Source organism: Bacillus rossius, chromosome 6 (assembly GCF_032445375.1).
Source record: "Bacillus rossius redtenbacheri isolate Brsri chromosome 6, Brsri_v3, whole genome shotgun sequence".
Taxonomy (NCBI): Eukaryota; Metazoa; Arthropoda; class Insecta; order Phasmatodea; family Bacillidae; genus Bacillus; species Bacillus rossius.
The window spans coordinates 23,723,270-23,750,510 of NC_086334.1; the positions used below are offsets into that span (position 1 = coordinate 23,723,270).

The 27,241-nt window shown below is 41.1% G+C and overlaps 1 protein-coding gene across 3 annotated transcripts in view; it reads right to left on the minus strand.

Moving 5' to 3' along the window:
• LOC134532876 (uncharacterized) overlaps nucleotides 1-27,241 on the minus strand; it is a 706,177-nt gene that overhangs the window by 239,053 nt on the left and 439,883 nt on the right. Inside the window, exon 3 of one of the 3 annotated variants that reach the window (XM_063369880.1) lies at nucleotides 13,882-13,985. The exons of the other annotated variants lie outside the window; for them this stretch is intronic. Coding sequence (XP_063225950.1) covers nucleotides 13,882-13,985 — 104 coding nt within the window. The remainder of the gene's footprint in view (nucleotides 1-13,881; nucleotides 13,986-27,241) is intronic. 3 annotated transcript variants of the gene reach the window in all.

The following is a 27,241-nucleotide window of genomic DNA, read 5'->3' on the forward strand; positions in this document are numbered from 1 at the left end:
CCGCAAAATGACACGCCAAGACGTCGCGGCCCTACAGTAGCAAATAAACTTGTAAGACGAAACTCGGACACGAAATTTAAGTAGAATTATTTGTAATAATGCTGAGCGTGATAAATTAACAAGATGAATTCATTTTAGGGGAAAAATGGTAAAACTATTTTCCCCTTTTTAAAACCTAGCTAGTACATGAACAACATGAGAACACAAGAGTTTTGCTCGTCAAAGACTTAGCTCGCTGTTTATTTTTTTTTTTTTTCCTCTCCCAATTTCGTTCCGTGTCCAGCCGGGGCCGCCTCTTCCCCGCGCTGCGCCCCAGTCACGAGCGCCCGCTGGGGGGGGGGGGGGGGAGGGGGGGTTACTTCGCGGAAGAGGAAGCGAGGCCACGTAATGATCGCAGGGTCGTCAGAGAGCGCGTGGGCGCACGGGCCGCCCCTCCCTCCTCACCATCCAAGGTGAAGGAACTCGAGGGAGCCGACGTGTCACCGAGACACACACTGCGGTGATGACGTCGCCGCTGACCCCTCCTCATCCCCCCTCCGAACCCCTCCACCACTACCCATCGCGAGGGGCCTGGAATTTCAACCCATCGGCACGGGGTTGGTTCCACGAACTCAGAGGAACTCGCTGCGAAGAAGAAAGTATGTATTGTTAAACTTCATCACAACAAACATAACCTGACTTTTTTTTTTTTGGAGATTTTCCGCAAATACAATTACTCCCCTTAATTTTTTTACAGGAGTGGTTTGAATTTTCCATGTAAGGAGGTCGTGACCATGCTGAATTACTGTAGTCTTGTTCACGTAACTTGTTTCAAATTAGACAGTTAAAAAAAAAAAAAAACCTAGGGGAAGCAGTATCACCCATTTCCCAAATGCCACTTGCAAATATCAAAACTAATTTGTTTACGAACACTTGACAAACCATGTTACGTGAAGTTGTTTAAAAACACCACTTACGTAACAATAGAGGAAACGTAATCTTAGAAAAAAAATTTTGAGAACGGTTAAATTTGAAACAAGTTACACGAGACAGACTATACGTGGATACAAGGTAAAACCTTGTTTTTTTTTTTTTCAGCTGACTGACTGTGGGACCCACCAAATAACGGATGACGTTTAGTGCTTGAATTGTGGAAACAGTTGTAAAGGACTGTATTTTTAATATACAACTATGTTTAACAAAGAAAATTCAAAATCCTACTTATTTCCAAAACATTTTTGTGTGTTTTTCAATACGGCGGCGGTGAGGTATAAAGTGACTAAAGACCACGTCACAGTAAACGACCTTCACTAACTCCACAAGCTACATGCCTAGAGACTGGAAAAATTCGCGGATTCATTTCGTGATAGGCTGAAATTCAAACATGTGTACAATTCTGCTGGTTCTGCTATTGGCTCGCAGTTTAACTGGAGCTCTCTGGGCCAATGAGAGACTATCGACCAAAGAAGCGTCGAATCACAAGCTACCCAGTGGAGACGCCTCACAATTTAGTACCCAATGAACACGCGTGTTTACTTGAGAAATGCGTAGGATAATGGAGGCTATCCTAGAGGTCATTGAATCCGCGAATTTTTTCGGTCCCTATAACTAGGGGCATGCAGATTTCGCGAAAAGATCTGAACACTTATTAGACTGCAACAAGGTATACCCGCGCCTGTGGTTTCTTCCTTGTGATTGGCGGTCGTCTGTGAGAGAAGTCGTTGCCTTATTTGACCAAGCCACTCAGGACGCGTTTGCTTCCGCACTGAATCACTGTGATTGGTGTTGTTACAATCGATATGTACCTGGAAGAAACTCACCCAATCACGAAACACAGACAATGCTACAATGTTTTAACTTTCATCTAGTCCCGAAATCTTTTCGCGAAATCGTCATGCCCCTACCTATAACATGCCACCTCAGGTCTGATAGTATAAACGTTTTCAAGGACGTGCGTACGCGAGTGTCCGAACGGCGCCACCAGTGGATGCAGTTGTCACGTCCGCTAACCGCCCGCCTCGCTCGTTGACGCGAGGGTCGAGGTCACGAATGAACACGCGACGCGAACAGCCGAGCGTCTCCCGGGGCGAACCGCCCGCGCGAACCGGTGGCGACGCCGCGAACGCCGACGTGTTCTGCGATCCATCAGCGCTCGGAGATTTACCGAGAGAAGATCAGTTTATCCTGGCGGCCCCATTAATTCATCACGGACCGTAATCTTCTCGCGCAGTCTCTGCACGGAACACTGAAGGGAAACCATAAACCACGCGCGAATGCTACAGGCGGCACTCGGTCATCGCGAACGTATTGTGGGTGCAGGTTTAAAAACGTTGATCAAGAAATGTATTGAAGATTTAATATGATCCTAAACCTTGATTTAAATTTACTTATAAAACTAGTTCAGTTTAACGCAGTGTGGTGAGACGTTATAAATGACAAGTTGGCAAGTGTAGATGTGATATTATGCTTTTTATTTAAATGAAAAAAAAATTAACAAAAAATTACAGATATTTGAAAATGTGTAAATTTTCATTAAAAAAAATGTTATCAATACAAAAAAGGTTTTCGTAGTAATACTGGGTTCGGATTCTTACCCGGGAATTAATGCTTTGTGTTGTCCCAGTATCTCCTATAGTAAAAGTTTCCAGGATCAACTGCGCACATTATTAAGCAAAATAAAACAAAATAAAGTATAATTTTTGAATATTCGATTAGCTTTTATATGGTTTAAAAATTATGTTTGCGTGAAACATAAATTAAAATGTAAAATTATGCGCCAATATTCTAAAAAATACTCAATATTATCTAGAAAAACGTATTTCATATATGCACAAATAACCATAGCTATGTGTTGTAAAAAAATACCTTATCTTTCTTGTAGTATTACAAACTATTTCTTGGCTACTGGTTTCCAAAGGAATCTTTTGTAAAGGCACAGAAAATGCTTTTTTTTCTGTGCAGAGGTCTATTGAGATTTTTGCTTGCAAACGACGTTGCAAATGCTTTACGAAATGTTACACTCTTTCAACGACCGACTACCAGGTTTAACCACGCCAATCTGAAGTTCGTAATTTTTTTTTTGATGGCTTCCTTCGCCGCTTTGCAATGGTAGACATTATTCCAATAACGCGCGCGTGTGTGTAGTATTGTGAATGAGAATGTTTCTGCGCATGTATTTATATTATTTTGACACTTTGTGGTTTATCATGATAGTTCTTTAATACTTCTTAGCTTAAGTTATAATGTGTTAAGTTCTGTAGCAAGCATAACATGCGGTTATCCATCTAAATATATCTACACATTAAGAATTGAAATTATGTGTCAGTAAGTACCAACATGCTTTTACTATAATTAAGAAACGTACACCTCAAAACATATTTTAGTTGCACACCCATCCAATAAACAAAACTGATCTATGTTTATTGGATTCTTTTTTTTAATTTCCGATTACCGAAGAAAATGTTTTTAGTTGCAGTGACAACTGATTTTTCAGGCATTTAAAATATGCAGTCCAAAAAAAATTATTTTAGAAAGTTTTTAATGTGGATTTACAGTAGATAATTCAAGCTAAATTAGTTTAATTACTAATATCCCATCTTTCTCAAAGAATTTGCATAGTTATAAATGACTCCATCGGTACTATGTCGCTACGCCCACACATTACGTGGCAATTTGCGATAGCTGTACGGTTAGGTTTATAAAGTTCGCTGGATGCGCAAGAGCGAAAGGAAGCAACTCAAAATAAAGACAAGATAACCACGTTAATTTATAAAACACCCAAGAGTCAAGATATAACCAAGCCCATAACTGAAACTGAATAACTGTAGAAAAAAAGGTTCTTACTAGTGTTACTTTACATAATTAGTGTTTTATTCACGAAAACTGGTGAAATTCATAGCTTTTTTTTTTCATTTTAAAGCGTCATTTTCTTTCACTGTGCGAGAGTTTGATAAGTGAAAACGTGAATCATGCAATAAAAAAACTCTAGGCCTTATATAGACATTACGTCTGCATCTTTGAAAGTTTTCGGAACACTTCCATTTAAATAAGAGAATGCGGAAACGCAAGCCGAAACGCAAGAAGTTTGTTCGTTATTCGAAACTTGCGTTACAGTTTTTTTATGCGTACAACGCACTTTATAAACAGAAAACGTTCAGTTACCCTTTTTTTTATGTCTTGCGTTTCTTGCCATCGTACGTTTCTTGCGTCGTTCGTAAATCAGGCCGAGGAGGGCGAAGGAAAGGGTCGCTATTGATCCCACGGGCGACCTTCAACATTCAAGATCCTTCCTCGCCTCTCCGCTTCCTCGTCGAGAAGGAAGGCGGACGACGAAATTCTCACGCGCCGCCGACGCAGCAGGGATTTACATAGAGCCAGCTGCCGTCAACTCGCCCGCGCGTTTTTACCTTCTCCCCGCTCCCCTTTACCCCAACACTTCCCCCCCCCCCCAAACCCAGCGTCACGCGGCGCGATAGGCATCGAGGCGACGTAACATCCGCAACGAGCCAGGACCTTAGGAGGGCGTTCGTGCGCCGACTCCGGTATTCGCGACGTTCCTCCTGCTTCCCCAGTTTCTAACACTCTAACTTTTTTTTGACGTGACTACGTCTAATAAATCGATGAACGCCGGCTGCACGCACGAAAAAGTGTCCCGTTACGCACATTTTCCCACTACGATGTGTCCCGTTACTCTCATTGTCTTCCGCGGAAACCAGGCACTCGTTAATACATATTTTCCTTTGTTTATCGCGAGGGGCGTTATTATTAATTAATTATAAATAAAATTTCGTGCCCGGGGCCACAATTGCATATCATTTTGAGCACTGGAAGACATAAAAACGTAAAATATTATCGACGAATTTTAATCTCGGCCCCAGCGCACCACGTGCGTCTGGTTTGGAGATTAAAGCCGAAGTTCTTTCTTAAACTTACTAATACTTTTTTATTAACTGCAAGGGCATTTTTATTAAATTCTACGTTTTATTTCACGACGAACAATCTTCGTCGTTAAATGTGTAATTGCGAAAAAGCTTAAAACATTCTCGACGATCTTGAAGTTAGTATAAACATGGCGGCCGACTAGCAGCCGACAATATATTCTAAAATTTCCCGCCTACCGCTATAAAAAATAAACATGGCGGACTAAATACATTTTTAAAACTTCCACAACACAAAACAAATTTTTTATAAATACATATACAACATCTGAAACTATTATTTCCAATATGGCCTCGTGGCCGTGCGGTATGCATCGCTGACTACCAATCCTAAGGTTGACGGATGGGAACCCCGCCGCCGCTATACCTTCATTTTTGTACTTGCAAAAATAAATACGGCGTGCGACACTACAAAAGTAATAAACATATTTGAATTAATGAGTGCAAATAAAAGTAAATGTATCAATTAAATTGTAGATTTCATTTTACTCCTTCTTTGTTCCCATACAAAATAGTGATAATTCAATAAAAAGGATTCAATTTTATTCAATAAAGTATGCAGAGGTAGACTTTATCATACAAAAGATAGAAAAATTAAAAAAAATTACTTCCTCAAAGAATAACATATTTTTAATGCCTAAATGGTTTGGTTGCAAAAACCTATTACGGCTCAGTCTCAGGCCGAATTGGATATTTCATTTTCTTCTGGATCAATCATTTCATCAATGTTTTGTTATGACGTTGTCACGTTAAACTGTCGTCCGTAAATCGACTTTACAGACAAACAAATTTTTTTGGAAACGGAACTGAAATAATCATGTTAAAATTACACATCGCTGCAAAAAAAAAAAAAAAAAAAAGACGTTTGCGGTGATACTGGGTTCAGTTTCTTGCCCGGACGTTTAATGCTTCGTGTGGTCCCAGTTATTGACAAACCCATTTCCTGAATAGCTTTCCGGTAATAACAGCGCACATGAATGAGCGCGATAAAACGAAACGAAGTCGTATTGTTTGTATACCGTACTATTATTTTTTCCTCGTGTTTTTTTTTAAAGGTATGCTTGTATAAAACATCAATCAAAATTTAAAAATCGTGTGCCAATAACCATAGCAGTGTTTTGAAAAAACAAAACTATATCTCTTAGCAAATGGTTTCCAAAAGAATTTTTTTTATTGTATTTTCCTGTGTAGCGAGTGCGTGGTATGGCGGTCACGTGGCGAGATGTGGGACAATGCGCGGCTTGTTCCTTCTGCCTTCCCCCCCCCCCCCCCTTCCCAACAGGGGGCTCGTCAAGCAACAAACAAGGACCTGGTGCGCTCGGGGAAGTCGTCGCGGAACAGCCGCGCAAGTCACGACGCGGTCCCCGGGCCGTCGTCTCTGTGCCCCTCGACACGCGGCCATCACTCCTCCCGCCGCGTCTGACCTCCGCTCCCAGAGGCCGCGGCGCCCCTTGCGTCGAGTCCCGGCGGTCCCCTCCCCTCCTTCAGCTCTCGGTCAGAGTCACCCCGTGCATGCGACGGAGGGCAACGAACGCAAATGAGAAGCCTAAGACGTACATCAAGGCTCTGTCCCTCTGCCCGAACACGCCCGAATATTCACCTTCGGCCAACCTCGGGATTTGTTTTAACTTAGCACAGGAAAAAATGAATTCAATTATTAAAAGTGGTCCGGTTAGGTTAGCTACATTAAAACACTTTAAAACACCATGGACGGTTAGTTAGGTTAGTATTATAGCTACATTAAAATAAACAGAGAAATATAAATATATATAAATAAACCCGAGGTTGGCCGAAGTACGAATATTCGGGCGTGTTCGGGCAGGGACAGAACTTGATGTACATCTTAGGCTTCCCAACGGAAATGTGTAACAACCACAGTGCTGCCATCTGTGGCAGACGGAGCGAACCAAAGCTCACAAAGCCAACGGGAAATGGCTGATGAATTTTAAACCTATACATATGGGCAATATCTTAATCAAATTCCTGGTCGAAAATCAAGTCCATACCCGGGATCTGTTTTGACTGTAACTTTTAGTTTGGAAAATACCTAAAAGATAGCGCCACGTTTGTAATGTTTCAGAGAACCAACAAAATGCTAAATATCTTCGACGCAATATTTGTCCCAACACAATTTCTCTGACTAATAAATTGTATGTACTTTAAAAATGGCTATTATGTATTGTTATGAGTATTCAAGTTTACAAAATGTATTCCGGGGTAGTTTCACTACCATCAAGTTTACTTTGGCACCCCAATACGCCCTGTACTGCCCTCGATGTTCGCGATGCATGCAGGGGTTAGTTGCTACACGTGAGTCCGCCATATTGACTTCTTCAGCACGTGGTTATAGCAGTTTCTGCATGCACATTGGACTTTCAACAGTTAAATTTTCGAGATGTAATGCGCGCCAATTTCATTGCGTTTCCGGTGCATATTAAAATTTTCACCCTGAACGCGCCTAAAGGAGTATAAAAAAACGCAGGCGATGATAATTCCGGTCCAGGGGAAAATGTCACAGGTTCAGCTTTGAGGGATTTGCATACGACGCGTTCGATACCCCTGTTGTTCGGCTAACCTTTGAGAAATCAATAGTACTATTTTGTTAAACCAGATTATAGTTAGGGTTTAAAAAGGGGAAACATTTTTACCGATTTTTCCTCAAATGAATACATTTCGTATTTTTATCACATTTGGCATTATTTTAAAGAATTCTACGTTAAATTTCGTGTCCGATATAAGTTTATTTGCAACATGAGAACACGCAAATTTGCTCGTTACCTCCGTTAGATGTTTACACATCGCTGGCTAGTACTAAAAGACTAGCTCCCTTTTTTTCCAGCTAACCTAAAATCATGTGCATAATTAGGGTATTATTGACATTTGTAAAAAAATACTAACCATCACTGTAACAAACTAATTAATTGATATTTCAAAGAACACATTTTTTACTTGCGTGAAAAAAAATCGTCTCCCTATCTACAATTATTATACCTACTCAAAGACAATGGTGTTATGCCTATCGAAATGAAAATGAGACAATAAAACACAATATATTGATATATAACTTACATATATATATGGGAAAATAATACAACCACGGATGGCTATGAAAATACAGAATTGCGAGTAAAAATAATTACCAAATTTAATAATAATTACTTTGTTCAGATTAGATACGGATTGAACCGACTACATAGGAAATGGAGTATACTGTGCTTGTCACGTGTGCCTATCGCATTTTAAAACAATTAATGTCCTACGGCAAGTCTCTTAAATTACTAGTGGAGAAACTATATATAAAAGCAGACTGAATTGAGTGGGAGTCGTATCGCATAAACAATGCTACCGTACGCAAAAATTCCTCTCTTTCTCTCTGTCCCTCTGTCTGTCTCTCTACATCTCTCTGTCTCTGTGTCTCGCTGTCCCTCTGTATGTCTCTCTCTCTTGTCATCGGCTGGAGTAAAACGTTTCATGTACTGCTATAATAGGCAAAGAGAACCTACAGAGTTTCATTACGTTAATAACGTAATAACAGATTTAAGTACTTTAATTACTGCGGCAGTAACTACAGTTAGCTCAGTAATTATGAACTAAACTCTTCACAAATGGGGTACCCGTCTTAATTGCTCAGTTTGGCGAGCGAGATTTTTTTTTTTTCGGTCAGTTTTTCTCATGGTGTTCCTGAACTACATATTCCCCGTCTTCATTAGGGGGCCCCTCTCTTAATTACACTTCAGGCCACAACCATTAACCACTTAGGGACACCGATGAGTGTTTTTGCGTCATAAATGTCTGCGCACACTTATAATAGATAAATAATTACTTCGTAATTTCGAACGCCCTCTCCCTTGAAGCAAGGCAGGCTGATGCTGTTATCTTAAGTATGAATGTTTCTCAGTGAAACAATGTAACGAAATTATGTTTATTTAAATCATCAAAGTTCCTGTTGAAGATTGAATTGCAAAGTCTCCAGCATTTTGCTTCCAGATAATATAATCTTACACGAACGTGAGCAACTAAAAATTTTTACGTTGCTGTTAACAAGCAAGTAGTTGAAGGAAAGAAAATGTTAAGTTCGCCCGTATATTAAGTGAATTAATTATGATCACAAAGACAATATTTAGAGACCGGAAAAATTCGCGGATTCATTTCACGGTATGCTAGAATCCAAACAACTGTACATTTATATTGCTTCTGTGATTGACTTACAGTTTATCTGAAGGAGTTTGAGCCAATGGAAAACCTTCAACCAAAAAAAGTATCGAATCGCAAGCGTACCAGTTGACGGGTGTCACGAGTCAATAGCCAATGAGCAGGTGGCATTTGCCTGAGTGTGGAGGGGACTGTGGAGTCTATCCTAGAGGTCGTCGAAAGCGCGAATTTTTCCAGTCTCTAACAATATTATTAAAAATTTCGAATACAATAATTATGGTCAGATTTTTCCGCCCAACTTTGACGAGGGCATGGTCGAAGAGCTGACGGAACTCTGGGTGTATCGGCGAGTGGAGTCCAAGGCGAGTCCAAGGTCAGCTCGGGGGAGAACTCGACACCGCGGGAAGCTACTGGCCCTGGCGCTCCGCCGAGGCCTGGCCGCGGGTCGGGAGCTACGCCCGTGCGCGCCGAGGTCGCTGCGAGATTACCACCACGCCGTAGACACACTCGCGCTCGCGCGTCACGACAACCGTCACTTAGAAACACACAACTTAGAAATCGCAAGAGCTAGAAACACGCTACTTAGAAACATGCCGCTCAGAAATACGAAACACGCAGAAACACAAACAGCTTAGAAATAACACAAAACTCAAAAATAATCATCTTAGAATCTCACAACTTAGAAAAATACGCAACACATTAGAAACACGCTACTTAGAACAGGCATAATTTCGGCATGTATTTTTCATGGAAAAAAAAATTGCAAACCCTAAATAGACTTGCCACAAGGTATGACTGTACAAGCAGTTTCTTCCTTGTAGTTAGTGGCCGTCTGCGAGAGTCGCTGTTATTCGTATGCCGACAGAAAACTCGTACCTGAAAGAAACTCAACCAATCACGAAACACAGAAATTATCTAAAGTGATCAAACTCTCAGCTAGTCTCGAAAGCTTCTCGCGAAAAAATACATTTCCCTAGCCATGCTTGTTCTAAGGTTTGTGTTTCTATGTTATTTGGTCAACGTTGTGTGTTTTTCTAAGTTATGGCAGTTCTAACTGGTGTTGATTTTTTTCTCTCGAGAACTCTAAGTTATGACTGTTATAATTTGGGGGTTTCTATATTATGTGTGGGTCCCTTCACGGCCGCGTTAAGGGATAAACTCTCCCTAATATCAAAGGCGCAGTCAAGTGAAATCAACTTACAATTTCTCCCCTAAAATATTGAATTTTTACTTTGTTTTCTGGTGTGAGGGTAGACTCCACAAATGCGTGCATATTGAAGTCAATGTCACGCTTTCATTAGATCCTGCCAGATTTCAAATTATCTCCGGGTCAATCTTGATACGTATAGATTTTTTTTTAAGACTGGTAATTTTTATAGTTCTCTAGGCCGTATCAATTAACCCATGATTCATTAAACTGCACATCCATTTGCAATATGGTCTATTATAAAATTTACGGTGAATTATGCAGGTCCCTAAGAATGGAGCGGGGTAGCCTAAGGTAACCCTGAAACAACTTCACTATTCACGGTAAACTAACCTTCAGTATTACATAGAACATCCTATTTGACAATAGGATAACCTGAAAAGATATGAATATAAGACGATCTCGATTGTAAGCCGTACTCAAGCAAAAGATGGCCTCAAACGAAAACAAGAACGTAAAAAGATAAACCCTTATTATTATTTTTTTTAACTTTGCCATCTAAATGATGGTAGTATAAAATCATCAGACATAAAACTCTAGCCAATAGCAGATAGTTTTTTTTAGCATGCGTTTTCAGATTTGATTCTTGTAACTATAAAAAAATATATCATCGTAGACATGTTAAAATCGCGAGAATGAGACATAAAAAAATAGTACACGCGAATATATGTATATATTTTTTGTGTGTGTTAAAATGAGATGTTATAAAGCGTAGAGGTTGAGCGGCGTGTGGTAACGATAAGCTGAAGAGCTGGGACGTGCGCAGACGACATATCGTGATGCCGCGCGGAGCCTCGATCGAGCAAGTGAAGACCGCACAGACGCTGGGCTCGCTGGGGGTTTGTCGTGGGTGGGGTCGGGAGGAGAGGGGGAGGGGGAGCGGCACGAGGATGCGCCACGTGGACCGGTGCACCACGGCGGCGCGGAGAGCAATGACTCGCCTCCTCGGCCAGCAAGGCCACGGGAGATAGTGAAGCCTTCCCCCTCTCTCTCTCTCTCTCTCTCTCTCTCTCTCTCTCTCTCTCTCTCTCTCTCTCTCTCTCGCGGCGCATCTGTAGCGTGCACCGAGAGACCCCCCCTCCGCCGTCATCTTGGTTTCCATACGCCGCGGCTTTCCCCCCCGGTCAATTTCCCTGACTTCAACACCAGTGAACATAATCCAGTTTATTCCCGTGTGGAAAAAATACTGATTAGTCCGCTTTGTGGAGTACCCGGTAGTCCAGTTCGCGCTGACCACCCATTAAAATTAAATATGAGCCTTAAAAGATTCTGATTTTATACTTCATTTAGTTCTGCTTATAGATACATTTAAAAAAAAAAATCATTTTAGCAGTTAGTTATGGAGGGGAAAAAATACACAATACGAGTTTTCCGAAATTAAATCTACACAAAAAGGGGGGGGGGGGGAATTGAGACACGCACAGCTGGTGGGTCAATAGTCCAGGTTCGATTCTCGGCCGGGGGGGGAGTAAGATTTTTTTAAATTTTTTCCCTGGATCCAGGACTGCGGGAGGCAATGGTAATTCATCGCAGATTCATCCAACCTTGTCAAGCATAGGGACGTCACGGCTGTCATCAATGTGGCGTTGCCTGTGTTCATGACACCCGATAATGGGTGGAATGACTCACCATCATTCATGTAAAACAGCAATTTAATTTTTTTTTTTTTTAATTTTTTACTAGGTTCAGGGTAGGTTTGATGTACATCAAAATTTAAAAGCTCTATCTCACGAAAGAACAAGTTCAATTTACAAGCAATAAATTTTTAAAGCATGAAAATGAAATCTTCTACATTTGTAAAATTATGTACTTAAAGACTCGAGTTTGTACAAGTTGCAGGTATTTTTTATTTTATTATTCTACAACTATTCCACTTAAGAATCTAAAAGACTGCGATTGACATATGTAAAATTTCTGTACAAGTTTCTCTAGCCTTTGTAGTAGTTCTCTTTAAAGGTTTTAGGGGAGGGTCACTTATTTCTGTACAAACTATGGGGATTTTTCTTGAAACACTAATAGCGTGGTACTTTTACAAACAAGACTTGTACGCGTACAAGTAGACGTGTAATTTTCCGCGTTTGTACTTCTGTAGGATAGGCCTAAGGCCCAGTAATTTCATATACTAATAATGAGATAGACTAAGTGCAAGTGACGCAGAAAAACATGTGATGTGGTCGCCGTCGACGCATTGTTTGCAATTTTGAAATACCATATCGTTTTCAATGTCCGCACTTCAAGTGTTTGTAATTTTACCAAACCTTTTGGTTTGTTTTATATGTTCTGAATACAATTATCACAAAATATAGTACACAATTACAAATTTTCACTTCTTAATTTTAACAACCACACGTGTACGATAGTAAGAATTTTTTGTCTCCATTAATTATAACAATAATTATTTTTAGGAGCAAATATATACATAATCATTGATCCATGTATGATATATATTTAAATATGATATATATAATTATTTTAATATTATATTTTTAATTTAATGTGTTGGTTTTTTCATTGGCTTAGCATTAAAAATAATAATGAATGAAACTCATGAGTTTTTTAATTTTATAGTATTTAAATATGTAAGTCAGGTACCACACGTAGACATACTGTAGACTAGTAGCACTCTCATGCAATATAGCTTTTGCGTCATTTGCTGTAAAATATAGCGTGTTTTTTTAAAAGGTTAAAACCACGAATAAATAAAGATATCATGATTATACTGATGTGACCTCGACCAAGAAGCCAGGAAGTAAACAGTGAAGCTGGCCAGGAAAGCTTACGAAATAGAAATTTAAACAAAAATGGGTGCGTATTTTTATGTACGCGCGTTATATATTATACTTAATGGCATAATAAAAAAATTACTATTTTTATGTACGCGCGTTATATATTATACTTAATGGCATAATAAAAAAATTACTATAACTTTGCATACAAAAAATTAAAAGAAAGAAAACAATAAAAGGACTGGAGTGATATTATAAGTAAATACGGTTGGCAGAGTGTAAATTCAATCAAATTAACAATTTTAAAAACACTCACTATTCAAAATTAATACAAAGACATGTACAAAATTAATTATTTAATTTTGTAAAAAAAAACGAGAAATTTTTAACTAATTATAAAATCAATAAATATGTCAAATTATTATTCTAATTTATTAATTTGAATTATTTATTAATAATTATGTAATAGTTTTTAATGGAAGTAATTATTCATACGGGAACATAACCTCACTTTGAAAAGTTTATAAACACACTTTCTATCAAAAATATTCAAAATAAATTTATGTTTTAGTTAGGTATATGGACCAGTATACAATTTCAATCACTAATTTATAAGAGATAAAAGCATATATATATATATATAATTGTTATTTGCATGTAGCCTTTTTTTTTGTAGCCTTTTTCATCCTGTTTTAAATTTCTTTGCATTGTGCGCGCGCATCGTAAAAATTCACTTTTCATTCTTTTTCATGACGCACCTTAAAAATAAAGTATGACTGTGGGTGAGCGATGGAGTGGAGTGGAGTGTGCAGGGCCGATCGTGAGAGGAGCGAAGGGGCGTATCTGCGCGGGACCCGGCAGGCAAAGAGCGGCGACCAACCTGACCGGGCGGACGGGGACAGACAGCGCTTCGGCCCCCTTGGAGCCCGCTGACACTAGACTCTCCCGCCCTCGCGCGGTCTGGCCCAGAAGCTCCGCACTCACCTGCGAACAACACCCGCCACAGGTCGTCATCATCGTCACTTTACTTGCGCAGAGAAGAGAGCTAGCTCTCTCTGAACAATCCGTGGAGCTGGGGATTGTCACGAGACGACATGCTGTGACCTTTGAATATATATACTGTATATAAATCTCCAGCCCAGGTTAAAACTTCTAATACGGTTTGAGGTAGTTGGTTAATTCACCGCCGCAATCGCCACCATCTCTAGGGCATCGACTTGTGGTGGTCCCTAGCGGACAAGTGTCGAACTCTTCAAACACCCCTTCCCCACCCTCCCTCAAAATTGCGTGTCCTCCACCCAACCTCTACCCCACCTCTCATCCCTACAGTTTTGTGACGCGCAAACTCCCGTTGAACGACCTTGAGCTGCAGTGAATGATGGATGGGGGTGCGGGAAATGACAGCGGGCGACAGTGCTGCGCTCTAACGTGCAAATAACAACCTAAGACGATACAGGACGTTACGGCAGCGCCCTGCAGCGGTGAAGTTCCCAAGCTGCTCATCATACGCTCCTGAAAAACGTAGAGTAAATCCTATCCACTCGCGACTTCTAAACAGTATATATATTCAAAGCTGTGACGTAGTCGGAGTCACCATCGCCCAAAACCATAGTTGTAATTGATATCATCTTACGATGGCTAGTAAGTATGAATTAGAATCTCTGTCGTTAAAAAAAAAAACATCACACTTCGGCCAATGTTTTGAAGCGTCTAAAAGAAAAAAAATCTTCACACAGAACTCACCCTCTGTTTTGCCGTAACAAAATACTTTGCTGGCCTAGCCAAATTTGGTGAGTAACTAAATTGAAATGTTCCACCTAATAAAATACAAATAATACAGTTTAGTTGACAGTATTACTTTTTTTGGGGTCAACAAAACCTTCCCTGCAACAAAAATGTTTGATTGAAACAACAAAAAAAAAATATATATACATATTTATTTCTCCATGCATCAACAACAAATTTTGTTGAAGCACATAAACCTTTCTCTCAGTAAACGGCGGGGTCATCGGACAAGCATAAACTCAATAACTCAGTCAGCATTTCATTTGCCACGATTTATTTCGGGAGACAATCGAAAAAGCCCTAATTAAAATGGCTTGGCTCGGATTCAAATCATGTTCCTATGGCCTGGCTTGGATCTGAACCATGTTCCAATGAAATTAGAGTCCGATATTTTACTATAATGCTACTTGTTTTTAATTGATATACAACTTAAGATGGTCGCTGTCAGTGCGGTGAACTGCAAGATCATCGTCATCTTCTGATCTGCAAGAAAAAAATGCATGATCTTTATTTTTCCAGTTAATTAACTGCTATACAGGCTGCTGAATTTTGGCCTTCTCGCTGTATGTCATTATTGTAATTTTATTACGATTACGATAATATGTAGAAAATTTCACCACTAAAGAGCGAGGTGGGGTCCACATAGTCAGGGGCGTACCTGTGTTAGTGAGGCGGAACGATAAAGTTGACGCTCGCTTGTGCTGCTAGCGCGGTATCGCCTCTAAGAGCAAGCCCGTGGACTGACACGCAATCTTCTCGCCGTGCACACAGCAACTATTAGATACGAGCGGTAACCTTAGCATTATGAGCTGGAGAAATAAAGATAATGCCCGGATGTTTCATGCCTAAAAATTATTCTGAAAACACACCTTTATTCTAAAAAAATAAGTTAAAAAATTAAATACGAAAACAGAATTACACATCAGTCCTCAGGATATTATTAGGCCTACATGCTTTTCGTACACATAGGCCCCTCTGAGATATTGAACAGTTTTTGTAATCGCGTGGTTTCTTCTGAAGTTCTGCACACCGTGTGCATGCCCAGGAAGGCAGGGGCCTGAAGAGACCAACTCATACAGATATCACAGGAATATTTATGAGGTATCTGCCGTGACGTAGCGACCTTACATAAATTTGATAGATGAACCGGATTCGAACTCATGTACCTACTTCGGAACGCAAGTCCAATTGTTTTTTTTTTTTTTACCGTCGCTTTCCTAAGCTCGGCCGTATGCGTGGGAAATCTGTTAAAAAATTCCGGTAGGGCGGAAGGGCGGAGGGAGAACGTCATCAGTCACGACCTAGCAAGAGGCATCAGTCCAGGACATGGAGGGTTTGGGGAGAGGGGGGGGGGCAGTTGCCACGCCTTCTCCCGGGACGAGGGGTCCTGTCACGGCGCATTAAGGACCTCTTCACGAGCCTGCTGACTCAGCGACCCGCTCCGTGCCCAATTGAAGGGCCAATGAAAGCCCGAAGGGACGCCCGGTGTTCCGACGGACAGTTCGATACAACACGCATATCTTTTGTGGGGTGTCCGACCCAGAAGGTAGTGGAGGGAGGGGGGGGGGGTTTGGAGGGATGAGAGAGGCAGGTCGCGCCGTCATCCATCTTGCCCACGGAATGATCTTTTTTTTTGTTTGTTTCTTTCTTTCTTTCCAGTGCGAGTCCAGCCTCACACAAAAGAACGTCTGGCGGCCTCCGAAAACTCCTCCATGTCTCCGACCCTTCTCCTTTTCACGTCCCGCGCGGAAGATTACTTATCTGTTTGAGTAGATTCTCCTCTCCCGGCAGAAACCCAGTGTCATCGCGCGTCGGTCGGTCGGTCTCCCCCTACTTCCCGACAAATGCACGCACGTGGGGGGATTACAGGCACCGGCGAGAGATCTACGACTGTTTTCTCTAACCTCCCGCCCGAACGCCATCGCGTTATCTATTCCTGGTGTTTGTGTACTGCTCTCCCGCGGCCCCGCTCGGGTTTTACGCCCCATTAACGAGAGCATTCTCCTCCCGCTTCCCCCTCCCCCTCCTTCCCGGCCCGATTTGCGCCGACGTATATTTCAGAACTCATTTTCGTCTATTCCTTTCGGATAACTTAAAAAATGTGACACGGCAACTTGTGAAATTTTCCCCGCGCCAGCGTGTTTGGAAGTTGGAACACGTACGTGTGTCGCGGGCCAAAATAACTCAGAAATAATTGCCCGCAGTGCTGCGCGTTTCTCAGGCGTCACGAATTGAAAACAGCTCTGCTACCAACGTTCGAAAACTAAAAATAACCGCGAGCGAGAGAGAGTCGGTTCTTGAACCGAGGGGACCTGTACCATACACGGAAGACAAAGCGACCAACACTGGCCACTTGCTGTGCAAAGCGGTTAAAACTTTAATTAGTGTTTATATATATATATATATATATATATATATATATATATATATTTACTTGATTTAAACATTCAAAAGGGAACGTTGTACTTCGAAAGTCGTCTCGGTATTCAGAGTTGTTCTCATTAGCTTCATTGTCAACTCAGGCTTCGTGGGTTCGAATCTTGCTTCAGGTACGTGTGTTTACAGTTTCAGTTTGTTTGTAAACTATTCGCCAATAAGTTGTCCGGTTCAAAGCAAGGCCTTGAATATATTTCAGAACTAAAATTAAAAAACTGTAGTTGTTATGCGGAGGGCGGGTGCACATGGGTTGTCGGTGGCACCTGAATTACTTGGTCACCTATTCAGTGCTCATAAATCAAAATTTCCGTACAGAATCTTGCACCTCGCACCACCACATAAACGTGACGCCCCAGGAATCAAAATCGACCACTGGAAACGCGAGTCAGATTACGCCGGTGAATATAGGTTAGGACGCCCGTCCCAACTCGCTAATGCCTCTAAGCCACGTCACGAGGAACGCAGTTATCCTAAAGAGAGCTAGTTAGGCCGGATGCTGAGTAGTAGGATACTGGACACCCCGCGGGATGCTAAGTTGGGGTTGAGGAGCATTTCCATACGAAATCTTCCCTCGCGGGCACACGAAGGCTGACGAAGCGCACAGCAGCCGTGGCGCTTTGCATTGCTGTCGAAATACATAAAGAAGGAAGTTTGACGATCATGTAGTTAATACAGTGGAACAAAAACTCAAGCGATATTTAAATGTTCAAAAACAAGAGTTAAAATTCACAAAGGAACGAATGAGATTCGGCACCATGGGTTCGAAACCCCGAGGAATCAGTTTCGTCTGTGCTGTGAGTCTGGCGTGCTGCCTCTTTTCAACTTAAAACAAGGAACAGTTCACACACATTCGTTGATATTCATGACAATTGTAATGTTCTGTTGACAAATAAATAAACAAACGGTATCTGATAGCTTCGATTTCAAAAATTATTATTATTGTTGGCAAATATGCGCGCGGAAACAAGTACAGCGCTTACGGCAGTCGGCGTGTGTTAGAGAGAGAGAGAGAGAGAGAGAGAGAGAGAGAGAGAGAGAGAGAGAGAGAGAGAGAGAGAGAGAGAAAGCGCCCATTTACTTCCACACCGCAATCTAAGAGTGGAACGCAATATAGTCGTTGAACGTTTTGGAAACGACCGATTCCGACTGTCATTCCTGCCGCTGGACACGATCCCAGCGTATTTTCCCAACTGACCACAGGCCAGGACAAGTGTTAGCGCACTCGAGAGCTTAGCGGGAGTTTTGAAAGTGTTCCGGATCAGCTAAACTACTGGTGTGTTGCTCGCGGGAGTAGGGACACTGTATCGATATTTACTCGATAGTAGTATTGAAAGAAAATTTTTGTACTCGTAAAATTATCGAAAGAAAAGTATGTATACCTTCAAGTATCATACTTAAAGTTGTTTTTTTTTTCCGCGTTAAATAACAACAAGACAAGCGATATCTCTTTCAATATTTTTGTCACATATTTAAGTTACAAACCAACAAAAACACGAAACGACACGAAACTACGAAACATGTATCAGAAAAACTGTAACCGACTGGAAAATACATAGACATATGGAAAAAAATATCTTACTTTTAAACCTCCTACTTTACCTCTATTATTTAAAACAATATTTTATATTATTCCTCCTACTATTTAAAAACATTATTTTATCTAATAGTTTCGCTGATAAGCCTGTTTCGTGACTCTGAGAATATATGATAGGTCTCGTAAAAACGTTTGAAGAGCACCAATGTCAGTTCAAACTAATTTTATTAAAAATATGTTTAAAAAAATACTATTCGATATGTTATCTGCCAGATGGCACTAATATGGGTAAAAGTATCGATTTAAAATGATATAGGTATCGAAAGAAAACTAATCGATACCAAACAGCATCGATATTTTTTCCCGTGTCCCCACGCGGGGGTGTCGCGGTCCCAGGTGTCGCGGAGGCGAGGGTTGTATCGACGGAGAAGGATGGCCGGCCGAGGCCTGAGCGATGGGGCGTCGCGCTCGACGGACGACGACTAAGGGGGTCGCAGGTGGAGCTGGCCTCGCCCCGCCTCTACCCCATCCCTCCCTAGTCCCGCTGTGGGGACGAGGCAGGCCGCTGCCCTGATCGGGAGCTGCTATCACAACGTCGCCCCTCTGGGGGGATCGCCCGCTACGCATCGCAATCCTCTCCTCGAATCGCTCCCAGTTGGCGTCGGATTCGATTGCTTCGGACCGGCGGCGCGTGCGCAGCAAAGAAAATCGAAGTGAACTCTGGCTGCACGATCCACGTCCAAGTTTAGTTCGGTGGTGAAATGTGGATGGTACTAGGCTCAGCGACCCCCGGGCAGCCATTCCTGGCTGACTGACAGGGGCAATCATCATCGCCATGGTGAACCCAAGAGCCGAATACCTGAATTGGGCATCGAACCCCGGAGCCCGCAGGGAAATCTAGGCGACGGAATGCCGTCCATAACCCCCTGGTTGTGAACTAGATAGTGAGTTTTCGAGTCTCTTTACTGAACGTTGAACTTTTCGCTAAACTAGGATGAGTTACACTACTCTCTGTAAAGAAGTTACACTAGGTGGAGTTAACATACTCTCTGGAAATATGTTACACTAGGATTAGTTACCATACTCTCTATTAAGATGTTACATTAGGATGAGTTATCCTAGTCTCTGTAAAGAAGATACACTAGGTTGAGTTATCATACTCTCTGAAACGATTTTTCACTAGGATGAGTTACCCTAGTCTCTGTAAAGAAGTTACACTAGGATGAGTTACTCTAGTCTCTGTGAATAATTTTTACTCGTATGAGTTATCCTAGTCTCTGTAAAGAAGATACACTAGGTTGAGTTATCATACTCTCTGAAAAGATTTTTCACTAGGATGAGTTACCCTAGTCTCTGTAAAGAAGTTACACTAGGATGAGTTACTCTAGTCTCTGTGAAGAATTTTTACTCATATGAGTTATCCTAGTCTTTGTAAAGAAGTTACACTTGGTTTAGTTATCATACACTCTGAACATATGCTACACTAGGATGAATTACCATACTCTGTGAATAAGTTACACTAGGATGAGACTCCCTAGTCTCTGTAAAGAAGTTACACTAGGTTGAGTTACCATACTCTCTGTAAAGATGTTACACTTGTAAAATGCTTCGCGGCAGATGTTTAAATGCTGCTGTAGAGCAAATTACTGTTTCCAGATAGTGTCACAGGTGAACTGTATTTTTTAAAAAATGGAACAGAAATATTAATGTAAATTTATAGATATTTGTACATTTATACATAAAAACAAGTGTATCACTACAAAATATTGTTCGCAGTAATACTGCGTTCGGATTCTTACCCGGGTATTTATGCTTTGTGTTAACCCATTACCTCCAATAGTTAAATTATTTGTAAACCGTTCCCTGAATAGCTTTCCAGTATGAACTGCAAACATTAATAAGCAAGAAAAAAAAAGTAAAGTTCCTTTATTGAATACAGATTATCTTTTCAATGATATTAAAAAATTCTGCTGGAGTAAAACGTCAATTAAAATATAAAAAAAATTATGTGCCAACAATTTTCGTGGCCATGTTTTATACAAAGTTACAATATCTTTCTTGTGGTATTACAAAAAAAAATTGTTGGCATCTGGTTTCCAATGGTATCTTTTGTGAACGTAGAGAATTTTTTTTTTTCAGCGTGTGCTTTGGGCAACCCTGAGACGCGCAGAGGGTCGGGCGCAGCGGCACGTAAACAAACCCCCGCCTTGTTGGTTGTTTTAGGACCCGGTCGCCGTCAACTAAGAGGACGAGAATGGGGGGAGAGGGGGGAATAAAGGCCCCGCTGTGTCGGCTGCAGGCTGGAGGAAGCCACAACATTTCATTCGTTGCGGCGCGGCGGCCAGCCGTTTGAACAGCCCAGTCCTCGCCTGTGCTGCGCCGGCACGGCAGTCGTGTGAACTACATTAACGCAGAACAGTGGGCCTCCTTAAAAAAAAATTATGTCCGCTAGCGGGAACGTAATACATCCGAAAACGCAATAAAAAAAATTATCCCTCTCGGCACAACCTACAGGGGTAGGTAGAATTCGGAGCACCTATATTCATTCTGGAAATATTTTTGAAAATTCTATAAACTTCTGGAACATTTTAAGAACCTAATGTACATAACATATTTATGTTTTACAATATTACAAAATGTTACAAAATTGTTTTAGACAAAATTTTTAGGTAAAAATTACAGAGATTAAAAAAAATTACACGAATTCGATGTTTTTTCTGTGAAGGATGTAACGACTTTTTTTTGTCCTCCAACCCTTGTTATTTCAACCCCTTTGTTTTCGATACCACCTTTTTTCCTTTTAATGTTGTTATTTAGGCCTAAATCACACATTGGAATTCTAGCATTAAAATTACATTTTAAATAAAATATATAAATTTATTTAAAGAAGTTGGTATTGATAAGGAGAGCTTTAAAATACTAATCGTGTAAAAGAAATATAATACAGTTTTACTTCCTTAAAGGAATTGATAAACACAGTCTTGCACTGATAGGCACACATTTATTCACGCCGAAAATTCAGAAATGTTCTTTAGTTGTGTGGATGGTAATTGTACATTCACTACCAACAAACATTGCACTCACTTGTCCGTACAAACACAGCACGCTTGAAGCATTTTCAAAAATCTGTGAAAAGTAGTGTTTGGCCGAGTCGGGCACAGGGTCCAGGTCAGCGACCGAGCGCCATCTTTTATTGTGAAATCACGGCGGACATATTGTATGTCCTTAACTCCGGCCACCATATTGGATGATCTTGATCCTGACCGCCATCTTACGTTACGCAATTTTGTTTCTAGAACTTTAGGCGGTTTTGTTTTATAGAATGTTCAGCCATATTGGATTCCACAATTTTTTTTGTGCTTTCCGCCATTTTGTATTTTGACATTTTGGATTCCACTATTTTTTGAATTATGATGCCATGTTCGCCCATATTTAAAATGTGTATTGACTTCTGAACGAGTGGATTTTTATATCCGTAGTAATTATTGGTCTATGGAAGAATGATAATACAATTTCCCATTACACAACTGCTAGCAATTTGAGAAGCTTATTTACGTTTGATTATGTACAAGTGGAATAACTAGAGATTTGCAAAATTCTCGTTATGATTTAGAGATAGTTTAGAAAGTTTAAGGGTACTAAACACGGGCGACTTCCTGTCGCAGTGACTGAGCGACAGATAGTCGCGGCTTCAGGCGACAGTCGCTTGACCTCGCACAAGAGCGTCACTTCTGTCGCGGAATCAACATGGATTTCGTAGTTAGCATGCCTTCCTGGACTTCTTGTTCGGAGCGTAAGTGCCACAAAAATAATTGAAATCAGCAATAGGTGCAGTGAATTATTAAAATATATTGATGAATAAAATTTTCCGCCTTCCTCTTTCTTCTCTTCTACACCCAGGTTATCCCAGTTTATGATAACACTCTGGTACAACTTCATTTTCAAATTTCTATTATTTAAATTATTTAATGCGCAATTATTATAGAGTTCAGGTCGTTTTTCCACCTCTGGAATTAACAGTTCCGATTCTATATTGGTTGTTGAATGCCGTGTCGCTGCGCCACGAGGCACGAACTCGCGGCAGTCGCTGCTACAGTTGTGTCGCCCGCGTGGAGGGTCGCGTGCTGCATTGTCCTTGGCGCTCGCTCGGCGACTGTCTGGGAGCAGCGACTCGCGACAGACATGGAACCAGTTGCGTCTTTCTAGTCGCGTGCATGAATCAATCACAGAGAATTGGTTCCATTAAGAGCCACTCTTATATCGATGCGACAGAGCGACAGGATGTCGCAGGTGTTGCAAGGGCCCTAAATGGCATTTTCGTTGATTCTTGGGCAGTTAGATGGACCCCAAAGGACGAGCAACGGATTGTAAAATACCAAAACGTATTATGAGCCAACCTTGTGCAATCCGAATAGAAGGTTTAATACGGTAGCGGCCAATGAACACTCTGGTTTTTTGTATGTTACGGGATGTGCGGTACCAGACAACAACGCGAATTTTGCATGTCTCCAGGATTAACGTGTTTATATCCAGTTTTATTTTTCTTTCCAAAAGCCCATTTCATTAGTGTGACTTATTTACTCACGGAGAAGTCCATTACGTCTGGAAAAAAAAATATGATGCACGAGTCTGTGACTTTACGTTCACGGCTGTACACCTTCCTCGCTGGAGCATTCCTAATCTCGTAACATTCCTGGCAGGGAATGTTTAAGGATGTTACAGCGGATAGGGCAAGGCGGCCGGTAAACTAAATGAGCGTCGCAACCTCCCCCCCTCCCCTCGCCCTTCGCCTTCCACGAAACGAGGGAGTTTGCCCTCACTAACCTTGTTAACCACGACCCCTTTTTTACTTTTTTTTTTTTACGAAGCGAGGAAAATTATTAATGAAAGTCTTTCCCTTTCTGACGAGAAGGGAAGCTAAGTGAAGCCACCCCGAATGCCTGGAATATTAACATCTTTATTTAATTTTCCTCGAGGGGAAAAAAAAAGAGGATGAAAAATCTGCCTCCGAATTTCCTACTCTCATCCAGTGCTTTTAAAATTAACTGAATACCACATTTTCATCGACTTTTACAACAGATTTTTAATTTATAATTTTTTTTATTGGACATGAAAGTTCAAAACTTCAGAATGATGCGGCTTCCCAGTCGATTACGCTCTCAAATTGCTTAAAGTTTAATGCCAGGTATTTTACAATACAACGGCGTCGGCACAGATAAGTCACAGCTATTTACATCACATTCCATAACACAACCTACATTTTTAACAATGTGCATACAAATTATGATTCTTATAACAAAAACATTAACTTTACTGAAAATGTTTAAATGGTCTTTAAATAATAATAAAATAAAATTTAGAAATACGTTCACAATTTGCATTAAAAATCTGCTATTCTTTCAGTAATTAACAATATAAGGATATCTGCGAAATTGTTTATACGAAGTAAAATTTATACTTTACTAGCCGTCCGATGGGAAAGTAGTTGATACTAATTTTTGATGAATTACCGAAAACGCTGATACAACTGACTTTTATTTACAAACAGAAGCCTAAAGACAAATTTCCATGTTTCTAACATCAAAAATGACAAACTTTCATTCACTATTTAACCCCCTTAGGCAATGAATTTTCGAAAATCCTTTCTTAGTGCTCACCTACTTTATTTATAAGGAACTCATATGCAAAATTTTATGCTTCTAGACACACCGGTTTAAGCTGTCAGTCAGGGTTGGAGTTTTATTAAGACAGTAGATTAACGGGCTGCTTAATTTTCGAGTGTATAAGTTTGAATAGTTTTATTTTAAACGTTAGTTCTAAAGTGCCGAATGATGCAGGCGGGCTTGTACTGTGACAGTAAGAGGAAGACGTATTTGTTTGCACGGGCACAAATCTGATTCTCAAATGGGGCCCGGTAAAATTCCGCCCCCCCCCCCCTTCACCGGAGTTTTGCACGTGGGTTTTAACTGACACAAGTCATCGCTGGATGGGTGCTTGTATGTTGTATACTGCCCACATTTTGGCCTACGTCCATGCAATATGCAGAAAACATAAAAAAAAAATAAGTTTTCTATAGAACACAGTTATGAAATTTATGTTTATCAAAACTGTTTCACAGGCACGATTTTGCAAGCACAAGCACAAGATTCTTAATTCCAGACGGAGCCCGAGCCTCCTGCTTCCCCCCTTTCAACCCCCTCCGGGATACAAGTCCATGTTTACAAGGGATTGTGGTTCCAGTTACGCCACAGACATCTGTCCAAGAACCCGATCACAAGCCTTATTTTTCCTTCTCCAAAGAAGCCCTTCTGAAAGGGAGGGACGCGTTTGTTTACTGTGGCGAAAGAGTCGTTCGGTTAGCAATTTACATTCTTCCACAGGCAACCTACACAAGACAGTGAGGGCTTCCTGGAGAAACGAGCCAGAGAGGACTTGCAAGGGAGATGCGAAGACAAACACAGAAGGGCCGTCGATAAAGCGGCGGATGAACGCACGAGAATTGAGGGCCGGAAACGTAGCAAGGAAAGTCTACGACTGTAGCGCCGGGTTTATAAACCACGCCAGACACGCGAAAATAGAAAAAAAAACTTAAATCATCGACGTCATGAAATAAACGTTTACAAATTACGCAAGATTCAAAACGCAACATTCAACTTCTTGCGTTTCGGCTTACTTTTCTGCCTCCTGTATCTGTATTTGTGGTGAAATTTTTCGAAAAATGTTTTTAATGAAGAAAGTTACGGTTTTCCTACTATCACACGCATCACGTTTTTGCTTACTAAACTATCGCACAGTGAAAGCAAACGACGTTTTTATAACCAATTACATTTTCTGAACTAGTAAAAAAAAAATTAATGAAAAGAAGACCAATGGAGAAAATATTTTCTACAAATTTACAGTTAAAATTTTATTTTTAAAATAACGTTTTTTTACGTGACAACGTCTAATAAACAGATGAACGCCGGCTGCACGCACAAAAAAAGGTACGCACATTGTCCCGTTACGCTGTGTACCGTTACGCTCATTGTACGGTTGCGTCGCATCCATCTCTCTTCCACTCGATTGGAACAACCATCGATTTGACTTTTTCGAGGCACATTAAACTCGTTTCCTACTTTTCCTATCGTCCTATCTTTAACGGAATAACACAGATTGGAAGAAGTTAAATAGCAAACATGTAAAAAATTTATAGTTAAAATAATCTCTTCGTTATAGTAATAAACATATATGAATTTATGAGTGCAAATAAAAGTAAATTTATCAATTAAATTGTAGATTTCATTTCACTCCTTCTTTGTATCAATACGAAATAGTGATAATTCAATAAAAATGATTCAATTTTATTCATAAAAGTATCCAATCATTTCATCAATGTTTTGTTATGACGTTGTCACGTTAAACTATCGTCCGTAAACCGACTTTACAGACAACAAATTATATTTTTTTGCGTTTTTTTGCATGCCTCGTTCTTGCGCTCTTTCGTTTTCGGCGAAGATTTCGAACCGAACCTAAGTCTGCATGCCTGATTTCACCGCGGCGAATTATGGGCGCCCTCTGGTCCAGTCGAGACGACGCCCTTTAAAAGACGCCCGTTAAAACGTACTAACTTCTCCCCGGAGCGAATGGGGAACGGCGGTTCTCATTTCCTCCGAACCCGGGAGGACGAAGGACCCGGCCGCCAGGGGTCAGGGCTGGCAGGAAGGAGCCAGAGGGGCGGAGAGCAGAGGGGGAGCGGAAGATGCGGGGCCGAGTCTTGGAGGAATATTGAGTCGTTATCGCGGCCTCGGGGCTGGTCGTCCCCTGCGGACCCCGGAATTGCGTGGCCGTCACGCGCCGAAATTGGCTGAGTGCGCAGATTGGCTGCCAGCGGTCTCTCTCGCCTGCGGACACGGGGGAATGTCCTTCCTGCGCTGCGGAAGACACAAGGGGGAGGCTGGCCCCTCTTCTCCCCTCCGTAACACTTTCGTTTCATTTTCATCTCGTTTCCATGTGGGCCGTCTCCGGCCACAATAGCCTCCTTCCTCCCTGGCGTCGCTTTATCGCCCGTCGTAACCGCGGCCGGGCGGGCGAGGTCCAGCGCCAGAGATGGAAGGACAGCCGACAATTCCCCACCCCCCACCCCCCTCCACGCAACGTGTTTCCCGACCGACCACTAGCCTCGTGCGGGCAGTCCCCGTGTTGCAAACCCACTGTACACTCAACAATCCCATCTCTGAAGGTTGGTCAACTTGGTTGATGGTACGCCATTATTTTTAAGCCGGTAGGATATTTGCCTGAAAACATGTGACGCAACGATAGCTTAACTTCACGTAGTCAAATATAATTTTTTTTTTATATATAACAAATTTTAACGTAAGCTTGAAACATAAATTTGGCGTTTGTTTTGAAAGTGTGGTCATGAAAAGTAACTAACTTTAAAAAAGAAAAATACCTAAACCTTAAAAATCGGAATATCAACGAAAACGACTGATTAAAATGTCCATTG